The sequence below is a fragment of the Leuresthes tenuis genome, unplaced genomic scaffold (genome assembly GCF_036924035.1).
Source record: "Leuresthes tenuis unplaced genomic scaffold, fLeuTen1.0.hap1 SCAF_20, whole genome shotgun sequence".
In the NCBI taxonomy this organism is placed as follows: Eukaryota; Metazoa; Chordata; class Actinopteri; order Atheriniformes; family Atherinopsidae; genus Leuresthes; species Leuresthes tenuis.
The window spans coordinates 14,187,206-14,207,118 of NW_027325374.1; the positions used below are offsets into that span (position 1 = coordinate 14,187,206).

Here is a 19,913-nt window from a genome sequence, read left to right on the forward strand (position 1 = left end):
AGAAATGCAACCATGTCCACGAATTCCCTGTAAAATCGTGCTTCCTTTTGTCATCTGTCACAGATTAGAGCCAAACTCTTTATTAGGCCCTTTTCATAAATTCATGTTTTGTTCTCTAATTCTGTTCACTTTTTCCTGCAGTGATGTGTAACATTACAGTTATCATAAACCTTCCCCAGCACATCCCGAATTACCATGTTAGAATACATCTGTGCCATCAGGAGAAAAGAAGAAATGAAAGGACGGTCGGCATATTCGGGTAGTCAGTTGATTGAATTGTTTGGGCACACATCACCGGTGAGCCGAGTTCGGACCAACTGAAGCAACCGCAGATCATAATGCTGTCCCAACAGGCCTGTAAAGTGGGCTCCAGGCATGATGTGCCGCGGCTCGTTATCTGCCGCTCTTCTCACCCCGATGCACCCATCTCTCCCGATAAAGGATTAATCTTAACTCATCGGACCACGTGACCGTTTTCCATTCCTCCAGAGTCCAATCTTTATGCTCCCTCGCAAATTGAAGTCCTTTTATTTCAATTAGCTTCACTGATAAGTGGCTTTCATAACGGCGCACAGATGTTAGTCCCAATACCTCGATTTCTCTTTGCATGCAGTGTGTGGAAATGCTAACCTGCAGCTGGTTTTTCTTCTCTTCACACGATGCTTTTCAGAACCTTTTACCTGTTTGCTTGTTAAACCCAGGCACATTTTATTCTTCTACGTTTTTGGCCAGGCGCTGGAGGTGGCCTCCGTTCTCGCAAAGTAAAGTGCGACGGCTCGATTGTTTTTCATTCTGCCTCCCTTTTTGCCTCAGTCAAAATGCTAAAAGCATCAGTGCAATGTCATCAGCAGATGAAACGGCCGTTCATAAAAAGGGGGCAGACAGCAGGCATGTGGAGAAACACACGAGATAACAGCTTCCGACACGTTGGGCGAGTGATGCTGTGTGTGACTGATGGGCAGTTTTAAATCTAATGTGAGAAAATATATGAACAAAAACACCAGAGCCATGGCTAATATATAAGCCTCTGCCGCCAAGCCTCTGGAAACCAAAGCAACAACAACAAAAACAATAACATCACAGTGTGTGTGTGTGTGTGTGTGTGTGTGTGTGTGTGTGAGTGTGTGTGAAATGCCAATCAGAAAGCACTAAAAAAACCAACAAAAGCACAGTGAGTCAGTATGGTATAAATAACATATGGCCAGTTAGAAGTACTCGACTTATTTTACTGGCACTATGAGAACAACAGATTTTACATCTGCTATTCAAAACAGCTGGGGGTGAGTAAATCTTTTATGGGATGAGTCCTCGCAGGAAGCAGTGCAGGAGAGTGTTCGACACAACAAGTGAGTAAATGTGGATTAGGCAGCGGGGCCACCCCAGCTAAAATAGAATGAGCAGAGAATTCCGAGTGCATCGCACCAAAAGGCACAGGAGCCGACTGGAAAGTCACCTCCACAAAAACAGAACAGAAGCAACGGCTTATGCTGACAAAGTATCAAAAACCGCCGTCGACTGAAAACAACGGCGCGAGCGCTGGTGACCAGTGGAGAGGAGAAAGTTGATCTGAGACGGGGAGCAGAGGGAGTTACTCTACGAGGTTAACGCCTTGCAGAAACAATGCAGCCGGAGCAGAAAGCATAAAGATGTCCCAGTGAAAATTAGCCAGATGTTTCCTGCAAAGCAGAGATATTTCAAATGGGAGTTTCAGTTAACAGAAGTGGTGAAATATAAGCCTTTCATAGGTTTTTCCCCCACTTTCCCTGAGACTGAAACAAAAAAAATGCCTTATGACTTTTTTATATAGTTGGTATTGACGGAATTCAAATGAGGAAATGATTTCCCCCAAATCTATGGAATCCAGTAACATTGAGCAAGACTACCCAGGAACACTGAGGGAGGGGGGGGGGGGGGACAGATGTACATTCACAACAGAAACAGAAGTATCTCGCACAAGATGGCATTTATATTGTATAAAAGCGATTATTACTTTATGAAGTCCGTGTACTCCATCCAGAAGACCCCCTCACTACTGCCATGAGCCATCAGCTCGTGGCGAAGATGCTGCGGCCATTCCGTCCACTCGTCTGACCAGCTTCCGTTCCAGGAGAAGCGACCCCATGGGTTACGTAGCCGTAACAACCTGGAGCAGCGACAGAGAGGAAGACAGGAGACGAGGAAAAACAAAACAGGAAGCCCGTTAAACGGATAACAGCTTTCAGCCAGCAGAGCATCCCTACCAGGTTGCTTTTATGGATTATTGCCGAGATTTTGCCACCCTATTTCATTTCACTGCCTCCCCCACACTGTGAAGAGCTCAAGACACAATGGAGCACCGGATCGGAAAGACCACACTTTCTTAAGAAAATAAATAAATAAAATACAAGTAGATCATTGTTGCCAAATTGGTTTTTCATCTCCTCAAGATACTGGTCAGAAGGATCAACATATATTAGATTAAGTGCCGTGGTCCCTTCTCCCACTGATTGCTTTATGGAAAGTAAATTGAAGTGGCTGTGTGTGGCTCTTGAGCAAATTACGTCTGGGATTTTTTGGCTTCTTTCAACTTCCTCTCGCCAGTAAAACTGAAGAGGCCTCCATTGTGTGGACTCACAATGCTACCCTGATCAGAGTGATCAAACTCAGCTGGTGTCCACCTGTGTTCAAGTGGCATCGGGCCTCCAGTCCATTCACTGCAGAATGCATCTGTTAAATCCTTTCCACATCCTTTCTTCTAGAATATAACATCATTCTAGATATTATTTCAGTATGCCTTGATTTTTGAAGTCAGTGAAATACAGATATTCTTTCCCTTATAGCAGTTATATCTGTTGCAAAGATCAAACCGATATAAGTGGGGAGGAAAAACCGGTTGCAACGAAGCAAAAGACACGTACAGTGGAAAGAAAAGAGGAATTCTAAACCACACATACCTGTAACCCTGCACATCTCGAACGTCCAAGATGGAATATGCGTGTCGAGGCCTCAGGCCCAAAGACTCATAGATGGCATCGTCTACCTTCATGTTACCTCCTCCACACGATGCACCCATCAAAAACCTAAGAGATGAACAATGCTGTGAGGAAACTGATGCCATCACAAACAACGCTCAACAACTGCGTCAGTTGAATCTTGACTATCCAGTATCAAAGACAACAAAACCAAAACAAATATTACTGTTTGCGTACACGGCTAATAGGTTGCATTAGGTTCCAGTTTGTGAAAGCTCCTTCTGTGGTAGTACAGGTCTCTAAGCTATCCTCTTCCTCCGACATATCAAATGACACTTTAAACAATAATTCTGGCAAACGGACCAGCGTTTTGGCCCCTTTTCAAATGTATTCTACTTCTCTCACGTTGCTTTAAAGCTCTTGCATAAAACTGCTGATCACTAGCCCTCTTCTCTTACATGCATGCTGAGATTTAGCACTCGGCCCCTTCGAAGCATTGAAGCATTTTACAGATTAAATCGACACCCTTCAGTCACAACAACAAGGACTACTTTATTGAGATGTTTACCATTTAGAACTGTGTCTAAAGCAGAAGCTCCATTCGGCTCTTACCCAGCCTCCTTGGAGCTGAGCATCTTGGCCCAGATGAGATCTGTATCGATGGGTTCCTCCCGGGGGTTGGTGGAGCTGACCTGGAGCATGAGGGAGTCACAGGGAGCGCCAGTGAGTGTAGCCAGGCCCTCGATGGCACGCCCTGCCTGCAGGGCAAAGTAGGACCCGTGGAGTTTGGCCAGGGCCTTCTCAATCAGCGCCACCCAGAGCTGCTTCCTCTGGGCCTGGAATGATGGGAAAGGGCAGGAGGAAATATGAGCCTGGCTGAGGATGACTCACTGGGGCAAAGCACACTGGCGGGACGGTGTTATCTTTGCTTTGGTGTTTCACGGTGTTCTCGACCTGTTGGCTGTGACTCAAGCGTTTAAGGGAATCAAGACAATAAACTGATAGCAAAGGAAGAAGAATGTATCATCTACTCTTTCTTATCGCAGAATAATCATTTCTAACATACTCAGCATCACAGCGAAGGAATTACTTTTCACCTGCGCTACCCAACATTTCTCCCTTTGTCCCTTGTTCATGCCATGCAGTTATGATGATGAGAAAAGGTGCAGATAAGAAGTGATGTTCGCCAGCCAGGGAGACGGGAATGTCTCTCTCGCAGGTAAGTCTGCCCGCTTTTATTTCCCTCTGCGTTGTTTGTTGCATAATTAAATTCTTTATTTGACTTGTAATAGCTGATTAATTAGACATGCCTCCACTGTGGGGTCCTTTGAGATGTGCTTGTGATAAAAAAAAGTGGCATAATGAGCTAACCTGAGCTCATTAATACAATAGATAATTATGTAGGGTTCCTGCAGGGTTCACACAGTTGAAATAAATGCTTTAAAAAAAAAACAATTAACATTATGCTGTGTTTATGTGCGTCTACATGTTATAGGAAAGGGGAGCTTTAAGTTCAGACTCCCTCTGTGGTTTTTGCAGTATGCGTGCCAACTTTGGGGGGGGTGTCTCCCTTAAGATCTTCCCACATTCTTCTAACCTGGGAAAAGAGGAGGTAGCCATAGTCATCGCAGGGCAGCATGTCATCCACCAGCACCGTCGTCCACGTCCCGTCCTTACATAGCCGAACCTGGTAGGCCCCCTCAGGGCAAATGGTCCTGGTGATCATCACCCTCTCCACCAGCTCTGGACGCTCAGCCAACACCGCCAGCGCACTCAGGAACCTACAGAGATATTAGACTCAATGAACCGGAATGCGAGACGTCAGATCAGGGTGGACAGATTTCAGAGTCAGAGGATGAGAGGGAAACAAAGCCCAAAGTGGATGTGAATCAGCCGGTGAAACAATTGGAGAAGCAAAAAAACGGCACTGATAAACCGACTGTGAGGGACAGAAAGATTGGTCCCGTACGCCCACTTCAGTCAAAGAACAGACAAAGAAATGTCAAAGGATGAACACAATCATAAAAGGAATAAAAGAAAAAGACTGACAGGCAAAATTTAAGCTATAAATGTGGGATTAAATCATTCTTTTCCACCTTGATACCTTGAAGCAGTTATGAATCTTCCTTTTGCACATTCGGCCCTCACTGAACTCAATCACGAGAGTCGAGCCTCTACGCCCTCTGGCTACCTTCCCATTGATGTCAATTCGCCCTGCAGCACGGGCTGAATCCCTAATTAGCTCGCAAGAAAATGATTTTGCCAAAAATCCAGATCCATCTGAAAGTGCTAATTCTTCTACACGAGGGAAATACTGCTGGGAACAGAGGGACTGAACTTAAAAGGAAGCTCGGCGAAAACAGATTATAAGAGACTAATGGAATTGTGGTAAAAAGCCGATGTATCGGGAGAAGGAGCTAAAAACATTTCTGCGTTTGCTGCCGATGTTGCACGTATACAAAGGTTTAATCTCTGCACTAACCTTACTCACCTACTATTTATCAAAATGAACGAATATGTCCGCTATTAGGAATAGTGGCACAGCATATTAGAGAAAAGGACTATCCCTTTCAGTCTACTCATTAGACTGAGGGCTCATTCAGAGGGCTGAAACTCCGGTGTGGGCTTGGAAATGTGCATTACTGAAGCTATATTCCTGCTGTTGGAGCAGCAGCTGAGCAAGGCTGACCCTCCCGTTCAATGGCTAATAAAAAAGAATCCAATAAAAATCCAATTAGCTGTATCACAATATGACTTTGATGTCAGCTTTAGTTGCAGCCGCTCACAAGGACAAAGGTGAATGGCAATATTTCTTTCCCTTTCTTTCTTTCTTCTTTCTGCTGCCTGTGCATGTGTGCGTGTGTAAAAGAGCGAGAGGTGAAGCCTACGAGGAAGAATTTAGGTTACATCCTGTTGCGAGTGAGAGGATTTGCCTCTGGGGAGGGTTATTTTTGATAAGCTGTGTGTGCTGGTGATGAAGTGGAAAGTTGTATTGGGACAACTTTGTGAGTGACTGGCCTTTGTTGTGTGTGTGTGTGTGGGATGATGGAGGGTGGCAACAGACATAAGCGCCCACATCGGAGGACACACAGAACAAGGGCAAGAAGATAAAGCATGTGTCCAGACTCACATTTCTGTGAATAATCTCTCTGTCAGGTGTGTCTGTACAATTGTCCAACTCCACATGGCTCGGGCTTCCATTTCATTTTTTTCCTTTTCTTTCTTCTTTCCCTTTAAATCCTACCAATTTTTCAGCCTTTTGCTTTCTCCTCCGTCATCTGTTGTTCCACTGCCTTCCATCTCCGTCTTTACAGTTGTGCTTTATATTGCTCTAATCTTTCACAGAGACTGAACAGAATAAAAACTTTTCCTTTGATATTGGGGATGTGTAGCTACTACTTCTGTCTTGGATCAGGGTATATTACACTGATTAATCTCCCGTGTGTCACTGTATTTGTTTTTTTGCGACAGCTCACCAGCAGTTTCCGAGGAGCCCTTGGAGGATGTCAGAGGGCCTTGGCGTGCGGAAGACGGACCACTTGACACCTCGGTCTTTGAAGTTGCTGCAGTTGATCTCGTGAGGGCGTAGCCACTTCTTGATTCGCTGCTGGACACTGTCGCCCTCTGGAAAACCCACAGAGCGAGGTCCCGGGGGGAAACTGTCATCCACAAAGTTGACCGAGTTCTGAACAAGGACGACAGAACGGAGACAGCGGGAGTTAAAGAGGAAACGTGACAAATGAGTAAACCTGTTCCAAGCTCTGCAAAGACACAGCAGATTAAAAAGTCCAACTTCTAATTATGTCAACAGGAGATGGAGAGAGCACTCAAAATAAAGCTTTGCCAACAGCTCATGCAATCCTGAAGGACAGCTTGAGCTTCAAGCCATGCTGCATTTTTATTATAACACTGTTTTCAAGGTGAGTGATAATTAATACAGGCCACCACCGGCTTGTACATAAGCCATATAATAATGCTGGAATGCTGGGATGAATAAATGCAAATAATTGCCATCACATTTTTCGTGAGGGAGGAGGAATTTCTTCTATTCTTAGTGTAGCGTAATACAGGTACACAGCACAGTGTAATACAGTAAAATGTTGCTGCCTCTCTACTGGATATAGACTACATGGTTACATTAACATATAAAGAGCCGACACACGAGCTGCTCATCTGAAACTCTCGTGAACAGACCTGAAACAGCGCACGCCAAACCAAAACAGATTTCCAGTTCACTGTAAGAAGTGGGCTGGGCAAGTTGCTTTCCGAGGCAAAACCGATGCCTCACAGTGAAGCGAATTGATCGGTAACCATCCCCGGCAATCCCATTTTGCAACCTTGATGCAGCATCGACTGCCACACAGAACCACTTCAACGCTTCCCGCCCACTCCAACCAGCCGAGGTCTTGACACGGCTTACAGAATCTGGAGTTCACCGGCTTCCGTGTGACCCTTGTGCATGCTTTGATTTTGTGAGCTTTTGAGGTCCCTTTGGATTTTCCATAGAAACAGAGAGCAAAGCCTTGGCCCTCAGTGCATAAAGAGCTGGAGATTCTTACTAATGCATCGGCAAGAAAATGGTCTAAACACTAATAAGAGTACAACGAAATGAAAAGGATAGAAATAAATCACTACATGTAAAGCAGGATAAACTTTAATGTGTCCTGTTGTTTACAGGTTAGGATGTTTCCACATCAGTCAGACAGTTTGGCTGACTGTCTGCACTAGGTGAACCTGGTCATGCCGTCTTTGATTCCATCCCTGGGTACAAGCCAGCATGCAAACCCACAAGTGCAATAAGCCAATTCAGTGTCGAGCTTTGAGAACCCGCTGCCTTCCTTTCATCTCACAGACAACGCAGAGCTGGCAGCCATACACCGGCTTTATTTCCCTTTAGTTAAGGACAATAAGCTCAAAACAACATGTCTACATGTTACTGTACTGATCTCTTAAATGTGGAGACCGAATAAAACTATCCAATAACAGCCTGGCAGACACGGAACCGTCACAGACAGTGCAAACCCATCATTGCAGGAAGTCTGAATCAGAAGAAAGGCAGCACACAATACACAAGGGTCAACAAAGAAACCAACGAGACAACAACCATGCACACCAGCACCCACTCCTAAGGTCAGTTTAGAATCACCGTCCAACCTAACATGCATGTTTTTGGATGGTGGGAAGAAGCCGGAGAACCCGAAAACCCGATGGCTTCCACACAGAAAGGCTGCAGCCAAGATATGAACCAGGAAGTTTCTTGCTGAGATGAGATGGTGCTAAACGTAGCACCAGGGCGGGCAACACAGAGTATGAAAGGGAGTAAAAAAACAAAACAAACAGACAACCTGTTATCGTATAGAATATTTCGGCTGTTACCAAAGAGGGAAACACAGACAGGAAACAGAACCCGCTCGAGCCTTGCTCTGTTTTACAGTTCACAAGTGAAGCTGGCGGCTGTTAGTCGCGTTTACTTGTTAGGCGCAGCGAGTAACCAGACACGCTCCAGGGCACTGGCATCAAGCACACACACACACATCACTCTCAAAACCGTTCGAGGAGAGTCAAAAGCATAGAGCCAAGGAAGACAAATTGGACTCAGGTGAAACTATACACAACAACAGAACTCCGGCTCCACTGTTGGCGTTCATCATTTGCCACAATACGGACAAACGGTAAAGTACCATGTCCTTGCATTTCATCAACAACACCACCTGCTTAATCCAATCAGCTGAGAAAGACAATCAAGCACTCTGAAACACCCCCCGTACTGTTGTGATCACACTGCCCACACATCTTATAAAAAGGGCAAACCCAAAGCTTCTATCGTGATTACATTTCCACCACCAGGATTTCAGTGCTTCTTTAGCGTTAGCGCCTTCTCACATTTGGATTAGAAAGACCAAACAGCTCTCGCTAGTTTATTTATCCCCCTTTATCTCTTTGGCCACCAAAACAGAGATGCATCAATTGATGCCGTTTGTAATTGAATTCACAATAAGCAAGCAGATCACTCGGTCTCCTCACTTCCCCTGCGCTGCCGCTAAAAATAGGCCAGCCCGGCGTTCACCTTAACGCACACGCAGCCAGTCAGCCACACGGGAGACCCGAATGCATTTATGTGGAAAGGGTGGACGGGCATCGAGGGGCGCCGTGGGTGGAAAGTGGAAAGTATATTTTGAGGCTTTAGCATAGATTAAAAAAAAAAACCAAGAAGAAAAACAGAGATGAGCATGTGGGGATAGATGTGATGGAAGGAGAAGGGATGAGAAGGAGATGAAGACGGGGGGGGGGGGGGGGGGATACTTTGAAGAGCACAGAGGGGCAGAGCTAAAATATTTGAGGTGAAAATGAAAGATGAGAAAAGAAAGTGAAAACCTTAAGTTAGGAAATGAGGGCAAGTGTGGGGATGAGGGACCTTTGATGTCTTTTCTTTCTACTAAGCCGCACCCCCCCACCCCCCCACCCCCCCCCCCCCCACACACACACACACTAACAGATTCTAGCCCCGTGACTTTAAAAGAAGGTATCAATAATGTATTCTACAGCTCATTTTATGCCATTATAAACATGATACCCACAATCCAACACTCAAACAAATTTAGTTAATATATGGCTGCTGTTTTCTGAATGTAAACTAGACCCCATTTTTTTCCTTTTTTTTTTATTTAATCAAATTTGCCAAATTGGAATCAGTGTAATGAGTCTTAAATGGTTTAAATGAACCCTTCTAACAGTCCTGCGTGCATATCCATGACAACATAATAAAGGCTTATGAAAGGTTCAGCTCCGTAGAAACAAAGCGAGCTTGAAGTGGTGCGATACAAAGAAGTAACATGAAGGTTGTCGCATCCCAACTAGAGTTGCCGGGGAGGACATTTCTGCATCTCCAAGCAGCTGCGATGATGAATAGCACCAATCGGCTGTCACAGACAACACAATAGACCTCAAAAGTCCTTCTGATCTTTAGCGCTTCATGCAGAAGCACTGAAGCAGGTAAAAATGCATCATTATTTGAAGTTGTTATGACAACAGACATCTCTTTAATCACAAAATATTCCAATTAAGTGTGTCCCCCCCCCCCCCCCATTAGGAAATGACCAGAATGAGTCCCTTTTCTGGCTTTCTTTAAAATTATTTAAATTTCCCTCAAATCTGCTATTTCAGTATGAATTCTGGTCCTTTAAAGAAATGGCAAAACTGAGGGGAAAGAAATTCCTTTTAAAAGGAAATTGCATTCAGATTGATAAAAATCTCTTGCTGAAAGGTCTGCCCTTTATCTGTGGAACTCTGTGTCACAGAGAGAACAGTTTCAGTCATGACGCATAACTTTTTATTTTTAAGTGACTTCGCTGAGAACTGGGGTAGAAAAATGACACTTACTCTGCAGCTCGCTTAGCTTTCCAAATTTGTTTCATTGCTTGAGACTCAGCTAAAGAAGCCAGAGCTAACGGAGGCAATAACAAAACCTTTAGCATTTCTCAAAAAATAAGAGAAAAATGCCAGAGTCATAACAAAAAGCAGAATTACAAAGAGGGAACTTTGTGCAGGAAGGCAGTAAATGCATTGTTTAGAAGCAGCTTCCGGAAAAGAAATGACCAATGTCAGTTGTTTGGATATAAAAATGCTCAACTACTTCGACATTTCTTTACATTTTAACACTTGAAAGAGGATGCAGATGTAACCCATAGCTTAGATCGCTACAGACAGGCCCAAGCTCTTAAAATTCCTCTAAAACATACACAGGGACTGTCTTTATTGACGTTCCACTATGTTTCTCTTACCTCTCTGCAGAAGCTGACTATGTTCTCCAAAAGCTCCTTGGCCTCGCCCTCATCGTTGCGTCGACGGGCCTCAACGTGCATACTTTCCCTTCTCTTGAGGGGCTTAATCACCTTGCGAAGGGTGAGGTACTGCTGGGGTGTGTGGCATGCTGCACAGTTCTTGGCCTTGTTGTCATTAAGAAGCGTACACGCCGGGCAGCTCCACTGTCCCAACTTCTCCTGAAGGCTAGATGAGGCGGAGGACCCAGAGGAAGCAACTGCAGAGGAGGAGGAGGGAAACCCCCGGGCCTGTTTCCGTGCTTTATGACCTGAGGAGGATGAAGAGGAGGAAGGTGTACAGGAGCATGATGCAGAGCCGGGTCCTGATGGGAGGCCACAGTGTGTACAGCAACGGGACAGGGGCGACTGCTGCTCCTGAAAGCCATGCAGTTTGGAAGAACCACAAGCGGAGCATTTGGGTGCACCTGTAGGGTTGCGCAAGGTGCACTTGGAGCAGGCCCAGGTGCTAAAGTCTGGGCTAGAGGGGCTGGCTGGGGTAAATCGTACCGTCTCACAGCCTACCAGGTCAATGAGGTCAGCACCAGCCCGTGATGGTCGGCAGGACTCACACTTGGATGAGCCACCTGGGTTGGGCAAGGAGCAGCTAGGGCACTTCCAGGTGGGGGAAGCAGAAGAAACAAGGTGGGGAGTCAGTGGGTGGTGAGCATCTTCCTCCTCCAAGATACTGAGGCGCTTGGGGTATGAAGGTTCTTGGGGCTGGGCATGCTTGGGCTTGGCTGGTCGCTGTGGGGCTGGCTGGGGTGGCACACTGGCTGTTGAAGGAGAGGTGGGACTGGGCGTGTTGGTTCCTGGGTTTTGCGGGCGCCCGGGAGGGGGTACCTCTCTCCTACTGCGGGGCACAGGATTGTTTTGGAGGGAAGAGAAAGAAGAGAAAGGGGAAGAGAGGGTCTGTGAAGACACTTGGGGCGATTCTTGAGGGTCACAGGGAGGGGCTGGCGGAGAGTCATCTGTTAAGTCAATGAGTAGCGGTGCTGACCCGGGTGTGTGAACAGGAAACCCCAGCACAGGCGTGCGCACCTCAGGCACCACCAGTGCTTCCGGGGGGATTTTAGGTAAAGACAGTTTTCTGGGTCCGCCACAGGCTGAGCATGACAGTGCTACAGGGGTGTTATGGAGGGTGCAGCGTGGGCAAGCCCAGCCCGAGTGCCCCCCCTCCAGACCACCCACCTCCCCGTTGCTCTCAGACCGCCGTAGCACTTCCTCCTTAGCTGGATGCTGTCCATGGGGCTCAAGTAGAACCGTGGGGGTGATGGTAGGTGTTGTGGGTTCATTCGGAGCAGATGGGAGACCATTGGCAGTGGCAGCTATTGTGGTGGTAGGGGGAGTGTGGGTGGCAGGGGATGGACCAAAGCCACAAACGGAGCAGGCTCCAGACCCCTGGGGATTGTTGAGCGTACAGCGGGGACAGGCCCAGCGATGTTCCTCAGTGCTGCTCAGCCGCAGGATCTGGTTCAGATCAGGCTTCTGGCGCGGTGCCTCGCAGATGGAACAGCGAGGCGCTGCACCGGCATTTAAGAAGGTGCAGCGTCCACATGACCACTCGCTGCCTCGCACTGCTGCTGCCATGGAACCAGGAGAGTGAGAGTGGCTGGAAAACAGCAAACAACGAATCAGAACAAATTCTACAAAGAAATCAGTCAGTAAAAGCTTTCGGTTGTATCGCTGGAAGTGTATGACAAAAGTGGACCACTGTACAGGCACTTGAGATATTTAATTACGTAAAACTCGCAGTAATATTTCAACAAAGTGTCAATATAGCAATGGGAGAGAAGAGAAAAATACAGACACACATGAACAAAGGGTGATTATATTGAGGAAAAAAAAATCTGAGAATGCAAGAGGAAGAGAGACAGACAGAATTAGAAAAGAAAAGTAGTGTGAGAGAGAAAGATTAGCCAGCGCAAAGGCAAAAATTAAATCTCACTCCTGGGGGCACAGAGGGCAGTAAATCCATATACAATGGCCACCTGATTAGAGCCAGGGAGACAGCACACAGAGAGGGCGAGCCAGAGGGGAGGAGAGAAGATGAGGCTGCTTGCCTCAGAATATTAGGCCAACATTGCCTGAGTCCCTGTGACTGACACTTATTAGAATGGGAAAAACACATGGGATCTCTTCCACTTTATATTAGCACCTCTCTCCCAACTCAGTGAATGCTAATGTAGGGTAGATGGGGCAACTTAAGGTCATGTCAATCCCATGCCCAAATGGATTTGGAATGGATGAGTGTATTCCTTCAGGCAGCACTTATGACTTTGGCATATTTTAAAGAGAAATCACTCACGCAGCTAGAATTAAAGCATAGAAAAACCGACCACTATCAATACACTTAACAGAACTCAATCGGTGTAAACAGCACAGGGAGGAATTCTAGTCAGGCTCCTCTGTCGAGTTCCACTTCCTGCAAATATAAACCGAAAAGCAGTCTCTTATTGTAGATTGACTTGCATGTGCAATTCACTCCGTGTGCCTGCAGTCCAGTCAATCCGACTTATTGACAGTGGGTATATTAGGGCCTTTAGAGGTAGAGCAGCACAGCTGGATGCTTCCAGCTCTGCACGAGAGGTTTGGAAAAGGACAGCGCCGAGGGGCGGACCGGGTCACCGTCTCAACGAGTCCATAAATGTCACTGTCACTCAAGCTGCTCGTGTGTGAACATGTGGCAACATGGGAATTTCAGAAAAGTGGAGTGTGAGGTGCTAAGAGCTAGAATACTGCAGTGCTTTTCACGTTGACCCCAGAGCGAAAGGCACATTTCTACCTTTTTATAATATCTTATTTTGAAGAATACACTGAAATGTATGGATGCTTTCATAAAAAGCTTCATAAGGTTTATGGTTATTTGTAAAAAAAAAAAAAAGTAAATTCCCTGTAGAAACACCCGGTTTGTCTTTGAAAGAACATCTTCAAAAATCTTTTCTTTTCATATCAGCATGGGGGGGTCACAAGAGATTTTAATACAGCTGAAGTAAAGAGTTGTTGGATAGGCTAGATTCTGCTCTCCTACTGCACTGCCGTGTATCCAGACCAGCTAACTGCCCTTAGTTCAACTCCATTAAACCCTTTCAAATCAAGCAAATCTTAAGGACCCCCGGGGAACCTCTTACAGATAACATCTTGCTGCCAGCACACTGTCCTTTTCTATCATCAACTCTCGTCCCTGAGGGAAAGAGAGACAGAAAATGACAGCAAGGAGCAAAGCGTCTCCTCGGTGTCTCTGTGCTGGTGTGTATGCAGGGAGCTATATTTATCCATAATTGTGGCATAGTTGCTGGCATTATTTTCTACCTACACTTTTGGAGAAGTACTGAAGCAGAAGTCCCAGAGCTTTATGTCAGGAGCCATTAGCCTTGTATTCATTCTCTTGAGCTGAAGTTAGCACTCCCCCTAAAAGCAGGGCCCCCTGGAGTGAGGAGGCAACTCGGACTTCCAGTGACAACAATAAGTCAAACATGGAAAACAGAACTGAAGATTTTGGTTTTCTGAAGTCTTTTATCTCATCGTACGATTTGCAAAAACAACCCAAAATTGTTTTTTGAACAAAAACATCTGAATCATACGCTGGACCATACTTTATCCATGTCTTGAGACAACAACAATTCCTGTGCATGTCAGAAAAACACGGTGGAATGGAATAAAGTGGCAGCCCGACGCTAGCTTTGATAGCACACGCTCACACCGTGTTTGGCTCTTCAAAGCCTGCCTATCTGAGGACCGCAATCAGCCATGACGACAACAGCAAGTGTCACCACCTTGCGTTTGATGACAGGTTCTGCCCCACGGCCATTTTCATAACTGTCAAGCCTCCATCTGCAGCAGGAGAGCAAAGTCACGGTGTCAGGCAGCAACGGACATTCTCAAAGCAAGTGATTTGGTTCTTGCTAAGAAACAGGCATCACGAAGTCACTGTTTCTGTCCAATGCACACGTTGTAAGAGCCTTTTAATAGGGCGATCAGAGTCAGGGAATTTTTGGGATTTCCAATTCTATCATTAGCATCCATTCCAAGGAGCACCTCTAAGCGTAACGCATGATTAAAAGGATACGCACACATCTTTGCATGTACAGCACTGAACATGCCTGCAGGAGAGGATGAACCACTAAAGGCTAAGATCTCTGGACTTTACTTAAAAGGATGTTTTCCATGTTCGTTTGTTCGTTCCCTCCCTCCCTCCCTCCCTCACCCACTCACTCACTCACTCACTGACTCACTCACAGGAGTGAGCACAAATGCACATGTTCACAGAGACACATGCACACACCTTTTTGTCCTTGGCCTTGTGCTCAGTGGAGCTGCTCTGAAAGTACCAGCTTCAGGTCCTCACTGTCGCAGACCTGGGCAGGTAGCCAATGGCTTACAGTAGAAAGAGCGAGAGAGAGAGAGGGAGAGAAAGTAAAGGCAAGGCCTCATCTCACCTATAGAAACCCTGTCTTTTAGCATTGAAGTCCTGAGAACAGACGGCTGCCCCTTCAGGTTCTACTCTTTGTCTAAATTCACTTAAGTAAGAGCATCACTAACCCCTGGCAAAGAAGTGCTGAGTGCAAGACAATCAGAGTTTGAGCTGAGTACAGAAAGTGAGCTAAAAAAGCCCAAAACCGAAATAATGAATCAACTGCAACAAGTGAAAAAAAATCGAGAAATCTGTCTGGCTTTGGAGAAAAGGCTGCCTACAAGAGGCAAACACACACGAGAACGACAAAGGTGCAGAGAATCCCACGTATGAAGCATGCCAGAGAAGATTTAAGAAATTCTGCACAGCTGCTGACGATAATGCGCTCGCCACCTACAGCAAGCGCGGCTGCTTGGCTTCGTTTTACATTTGAAATTCTGTTGAGAGATCAAATTAGCTGAATCTTGCCAGTTTCTCCCTGCCTCACTGTGAGACATTTGGCCTTTGTGCGACAGTCATTAGCACTGCCATTCCAAAGCTGGCCCAGAGCCCGGGGCCCGAGGGAAGAGAGCGGTACCTCACTTGGCCGGGAGTGGCACAGTGCTTCTGCTTCTGCTTCAACACAAACACAAGCATGAAAATACAAGTTATCGAGTTTGTACATGTAGGGAAAAAAAAAAACAAACAAACTGTCAGTCCGAATGCTTTCATCATCCAAACATTTAATTTGCTTGTTTAAAGAAGGAATCCTGGCACTGAAAAGAGCAAAAAAAAGCAGGCTGTCAGTGTTTTACAGACGTTACATGACTAATGAGCTGTCAGTCATGTTACTTTCTGCCATGCTTTAACATTTCTGGAAAAAACGCAGCATTTCTGAAAGGCTTAACAATAAACGAGTAACGGCACCGAATCCCGTGTTCCAAACATACAGTTCGTTACACGGTCTAGCTTCCCGTCGGAGAAGGAGCAGATAACGGTTCAATTCCACGTGAATTTCTTATCATGTGCCTGCAGATGCCGCTCGTGTCTGAGGCAGGCGTACGGAGTCAGCTCTCTGGGTGGAAACAACTTGGCAGACAGACTCCAACTCCGACTTGGCGCTTGTGCAGATTTAGTTTGGACGGCGAGGTTTTGCTCTGAAAGTCGCACGCGGTGAGACAGATCTGAAGGAGGCCAACGCACAAAGCAAAATGTGCACGTGTGTAAGGCTGCGGTTGCACTTATTAACAGTCTCAGAAAAAAAAACAAACAGCAAAACAAGAGACAACAACTGTCAAGTTAAAATCCTTACGATGTGCATAAATACTGACGAGTAATACAGTAACAACCTTAAACCATCTGAGGAGAGTCACATTGTTTGCAATTCTATAATTGGTGTTTGCTCTGATGGAGGAACAGGGACTGTAGCTTTACTCTTTTCTGCACTTTAGATTCCACAATCATCCCTTCAAACATTTGCCCGTGTGGAAACGTTATTGGGAGGTGTCGCCGCTTCACCAAGGACGGTCAGGAAGAAACCTGGAACTACCGAGGTACAAGCGCGCCATGACCTTGAAGCCGCTGTAACAGCGGCAATAATCTACCGTCAAGTGACTTTTACACGGACTGAGATGCTGGGGTTTAATAATGAAGCTCACGCCCCTTTAAAAAAAAAAAAAAACACGCCTTTGAAAACATATGGACCGTGAGTGCACAAATAATGATGTTCTTCACGTTTTAAGACTCAGAAATGTGGTTCTGCCAAGAGGAGCAGTCCATCATCCAAGCAGAATTCAACCAGAAGCTTGTTGGTAACTACCATCGAGGTGTGTTGCATCAAATAATAGGTGAGCTGTGTTTTTTTCCTCAGTCTGACTCGCTGTTGAATCTGGAAAACCAAAAGAAATCATTTAAACCCCAAAGCTGCCATGTAAACTTCCAGCTCAAACTGCATACACGAGGCCTGTGTTACCACCCTTTTACTTTTTATGTTGATAAAGTCAACTTCCTCATTAGAATCGACTGGAAGAAAAAAAACAAAACAAAAAACAGACAGACTAACAGACAGCGCTCTGCAGCCTAACTATGTGAAACTCACTTTGCAAGACAGGCTCCAGATCCAGCTCCCGCACAAACATGCTCAAATAAATAGTTTTCCTTGTGATGACTACTGAAAGAAGCAGTTTTCGCACATTAAATGTTTAGGTTAGAAAGATATCTTTGTGTATTTGTGCATTTGATAACCAGTTCCATGGCTGCATATGTACAAGTGAAAGGAGTGCAGGCTGTACTTTGCATAACCATCAGCTGCAAGTACAGCATGTAGGAATTTCAGAGTGATGTCATAACCGATGCTCGCCGTATTTTACATTTTCCCCATGCAAACCCCTCTGGCTGATAGAAAGACGATGCCAGATGAAGGGTAATTCTAGTTTGACGGCGTTGGGACTCTTCATTGGTGTACTTCTATCTAAGGCTGATACGCCCTTGGATCAGACAAGCTGTGAGAATGATAATAAATGTTGAAACATCCTGCTGCATCTGAGCATACTCAGAAAGCCTCGGTGACAGGGCATTACGTGAGCACTGCGGAAAAGACAAATCTTAGCAACAATTTTGCAAATGCACTGAAAACGTAGTTAGCAGCGAAAGCAGTCTGTCTCCAACGGTCTTACAGGCAAAAACTTTTAACTTGGGAGGCTCTTTCCAGCTTCCAGGTATTATGTCGTGGCATGATGGGACTCATTAATCAGCCCTGACAGGTCCAGGTTTGGTTCATTACCATGAAAATTGTGGAAGTGAACCACAAACTGCTACTTATCTAAGAGGAGTATCCAGAGCCAAGTCTTAAGCAGCAGCTAAAGGATCTCTACTCGGACACAGTGATCCGGGGCTTTGGTGACAGTGACGCCTTAGTCACAGGGGACAGCACAGCGGTAACGGTGGAAGCTTGAATAAAGCGAGGAGAAGACAGACTCTGGAAACGGGGTGTTGTAAGGACGGTGGGATGAAGAATCCTACAAGAAGATAGGTGTTTTGAAAAAGGACCACAAGGCCCAGAGACTTCTCCAATAAGCACGGTTGAGGCGACTCACTCAGGAAACTTAAGTATTCCCTTGTTGGGAGACTGAAATTACACAAATTATAGAAAGGGTGTGATATATGGAAGTAAATCTGTGTCATCGGATTTTGAAAGAAAAAAGTGATTGAATTTCTAGCACTGAATATTTATGCATTGAAATTATGTATCTGAATGTTTTATCTGAATCTGAAACATTAAAATATTCAACTGCAAAAAAATCCAACCACAAATAATTCATGTCCAATACAAATGTCGGTTAATGTACAAATGTCAGCTGCCTATTACTAAATCGTACAGAGTCAAACCACACTGATGGCATAAAGAAGACTCACCGAAGCCCCGTTATTATTGGACATGGCCAAAATATGATCACCATGTCAAGCCGAAGTTGTACTGGGGCGACTCGTGCTCGATCCTTTTGCCTGACGTACACTTCCGATCTTGAATCTAGAATTGACTGCTCTTCCTTGGGTTCTCGGATGTTGAGGCCGAATTTTTCGAGGTTGAATTTTTTGCGGTTGAATTTTTCGAGGTTGAATTTTTTGCAGTTGACTTTTTGAGGCAGAATTTTTTTACAGTTGAATATTTTAACGTTGAAAAAAACATACATAATTTCAGATACATAATTTCAATGCATAAATATTCAGTGCTAGGAATTCAATCCCTTTTTTCTTTCAAAATCCGATGACACAGATTTACTTCCATACTGATACCTTGGCATCTAGAGTTGGGTTGTGAAAATGTTCGCAACACTGTCCGAATCATGCATGAGGAAACTCAAAGTCTGGTTTTGCTTTTTAATTAAACAAACTAGAAAACTATCCTGTCTTCACAGTTTTTAGGCAAGCCTCATTTACAATGGCAACATGCCTTGTGATGAAAGCCTCATCACCAACAATGACCAAAATAAGTTTTAAACCACAGAGACTGGAGGTAGAAATATGTCAAAGATTGTTAAGTAAGAGAGAGACGAGGCCAGAAGAAGCTAGTAGCTTCTCACCTTTGGTTGTGCCCTCAGTGAATATTTTATGCCGAGCGCTCATTTTTGACGGCCGAATCTGTCAGTGGTTGAGACAGCTTCAGACATTTGAATCTTTAAACAGAGGAAACAGTCTGACTGGGTTTCAGCAGACATTAGCGGGCAAAGTGAGAGCGAACAGGAAGCGAGGCGAGAAGTTCCGAAAAATCAGGGAATCAGACAGGGCAGGAGATGGCAGAGGAGTAGCTCTGCTGCTGCTGCTGTAATAATCTAAAGGTTCCAGCGGGCACCTGCACCTCGAGGGCCAGAGCACTGCTGACAGTGCGCTGCAACACAAAGTAAAACTTTACTTTGTGACATAATTGGAACCCTTGAAGACACCGAAGTGAAAAATGGTTGCAGCGAGGACACTCCAGCTCATTGGGCTCATATCCGAAAACACTTAACATTTTGCATGAATTATCTGCATAACTTCTACGGTATTTCTCCAGAGGTGTTACTCCCCTGAACAGTTCTCTTTCTAAGTGTGACACTGCCAGGTTAGCATGTGTGGTCTTATCTAGGCCCTGACGGAATTAGGTTACCGAGCATATGCTACAGATTTCCATGGCAACAAGAGTGGGGAAATCTGGAATCATGTCAGTTGCAGTGCCAACAGCCTATTCTTTTTTTTTCTTTTTTCCACTGCAGA

The 19,913-nt window shown here is 45.4% G+C and overlaps 1 protein-coding gene across 2 annotated transcripts in view; it reads right to left on the minus strand.

Moving 5' to 3' along the window:
• capn15 (calpain 15) overlaps positions 1-19,913 on the minus strand; it is a 34,905-nt gene that overhangs the window by 8,119 nt on the left and 6,873 nt on the right. For both annotated transcript variants that reach the window (XM_072373155.1, XM_072373154.1), the window contains exons 2-7: positions 10,733-12,380; positions 6,428-6,636; positions 4,549-4,732; positions 3,564-3,787; positions 2,934-3,059; positions 1,991-2,143 (exon numbers count right to left, since the gene is read on the minus strand). In XM_072373155.1, the coding sequence (XP_072229256.1) occupies positions 1,991-2,143; positions 2,934-3,059; positions 3,564-3,787; positions 4,549-4,732; positions 6,428-6,636; positions 10,733-12,358 (2,522 nt within the window). In that variant the 5' untranslated portion in view covers positions 12,359-12,380. The remainder of the gene's footprint in view (positions 1-1,990; positions 2,144-2,933; positions 3,060-3,563; positions 3,788-4,548; positions 4,733-6,427; positions 6,637-10,732; positions 12,381-19,913) is intronic.